The sequence below is a fragment of the Loa loa genome (assembly GCF_000183805.2).
Source record: "Loa loa unplaced genomic scaffold supercont3.127, whole genome shotgun sequence".
Lineage (NCBI taxonomy): Eukaryota > Metazoa > Nematoda > Chromadorea > Rhabditida > Onchocercidae > Loa > Loa loa.
The window spans coordinates 27,586-29,841 of record NW_018108307.1 but is presented as its reverse complement, the minus strand read 5'-3'; the positions used below and the strand labels follow the sequence as shown (position 1 = coordinate 29,841).

The window sequence follows — 2,256 nt, the reverse complement described above, 5'->3', positions numbered from 1 at the left end:
CTTCCAATTTACTTGACGCATTTATTTTTAAAAATGCTTTGATAATACTTAATTATTGCTCCTTTCATCGAAATTTTAAATTTCAATACTTCTCGTTTAAATGATTTAAATTCCTTTCACATACATTTCTAGCTTTTATGAAATTGGTTTCTTGAAATTAAAAAATAACATAATTCAACTTCTTGATAGTACAAGGTATTCGTAATACTTCCTTTCTTCTCTCTACAGCAATGATTCTCAATCTTTTCTTGACCAAGGACCACTTTAACTTTTTTATTTGTAGCAATTACCACAAGGTTAAAAGGTAATAAATTCTGTTATAATTTAAAAATATATTTTAATCAAAACTTTTAATTTATTTAATTAAACTTGGAGTAACATTGTAATATAAAAAAGGAGTAATCCTTGCGGTAATCTTTGCGAATAATTTTTGCGATCCAAATTTTAGTACTTGCGAACCAGTAATGGTTTTCAACTGGACAATGCTCCACGAACTAAAATATGATCCACAACTGGTGATAGCATAATGAATAGAAAACAGGGTTGTGGTCATTGCTACAAAGTTACTGGTCAAGAAATGATTGGAAACCATAACTCGAAAGCAATAAAACGCTTTTGGTGTTTAGAAATCACTGTTAAAAATTTAAAAGAATTATATTAAAATAAGTGATGAATTTTAGTCTGAGAAATTTGAAATGGTCAATCAAAAAGGATAATTTTTAAATATTTACTGACATCTGAAATTTGTTATCAGTTTTTGATTTCGATTTCATTGGAATTTTATCGATTTTTGTTAATTTGACAATTTAGAAGACTATCACATTCACATGATTACTGAATTAAAACAGAAAGTTCAGCGAAAAAGAAACGGAAACTATCCTAATATATTTGAAATTAATTATGATTAAAGTATTAAATTATAAATTCAGTTAATTTCAGAATCATCCAATATTTCAGTTACAACATTGATAGCTTTACGAAAAGCTGCTTCATCACATCAATCAGTGACACCGTTGCGTCCATTACCAATTAAAAGCAAGTAAGTTGCAAGTTTTATAATTAAATTCTAAAATATTAAAAATAAAAATGAATGAATTTACATATTTCCTAAATATCGATCAGTTTGTAATTTTTACTTGCTAAAAAGAATACACATTTATCGTATATTCATTAAATAATTCTGAAGAAAAGAAATGGATATGAAATTAATGATCGAAAAAATATCAATTTTAATTTTTTATTGATTTCTTTTAATTATTTTTTTTTCTTTTAGTTCACCCATTAAATTAATTTTTTATTAATTCTGGTGAAAAGAAATGGATATGAAATTAATGATCGAAAAGAAATATCAATTTTAATTTTTTTTAATTAATTTTTTTTTTAGTTCATCATCTGGGGCATTTTGTGTTGCATTACCAGCTACAATAACAAAAAAAGCTCTAAAAAGGACAGCTAAACGTCTGGATGAAGCGGGAAGGAAAGCAAGAATTCTTGAAAATGCTATCAATAATATTTCACAACGTAACAGGAATCGATCTATATTCCATTCCGTGGAACAATTAGCTCAATCCGGATAATTCATACTTTCCGAAATATCGATTAATTCGATTCAATTATATGAAAATCCGAAATGATTCGAATTTTTCCTCCATTTCTTTTTTCTTTTTTTTTTGTCAATCTTTAAACAAAAGGATATAATCCTTATAAATATTGTAACTAATAATAAAACTGAATATGTGTGCAATAGATTCAAAATATTAGAAAATAAAAATCAATCAATATTGCTATTATTTTAGCATTAAAAAAGTAACAAACAATAAATATTATTATCATTTAATATTGTATTTCTCATTCAAAATACAATTCAGTCAATTGGAAAAGACAATTGTTTGTTCCGAAATTGCCGAAATAGGTAAAATTAGCAAATTCAAATGTTTATTGAAATTTTTATTATGTCAAAAATTAATTGAAACAAAATTTCTAGCTCCTTATTTTCCTTTTTTGTCACTAAGCACAACCTGGCAATGATCACTTATATGGTTATGACAATTTTTGTTTATTCAATATTCTAAATTGGCTGATAATTGGAAAATAAATACGGTCAAATAATTAGGGTAGGAAGTATGAAATTTGTGGAAATTTTCTATTGTCAACTACATTTCAGTTAAATAAAACAATAAAAAAAAAACGAATAATTTTTTGATAAATAAAATGATAAAGAAATGAGCAAATTTGATAAACAACTTTTTCTAACTA

The 2,256-nt window shown here is 25.1% G+C and overlaps 1 protein-coding gene across 1 annotated transcript; it reads left to right on the top strand.

Annotated features, from left to right (window-relative positions):
• Positions 1-464: 464 nt before the first annotated feature.
• Positions 465-1,577, top strand: LOAG_11102 (hypothetical protein; the record flags this gene model as incomplete). The annotated part of the gene is made up of 3 exons (XM_003146625.1): positions 465-515; positions 930-1,039; positions 1,385-1,577. 3 exons carry the CDS (start codon positions 465-467, stop codon positions 1,575-1,577), a joined length of 354 nt encoding a protein of 117 aa, XP_003146673.1.
• Between the last annotated feature and the right edge of the window lie 679 nt (positions 1,578-2,256).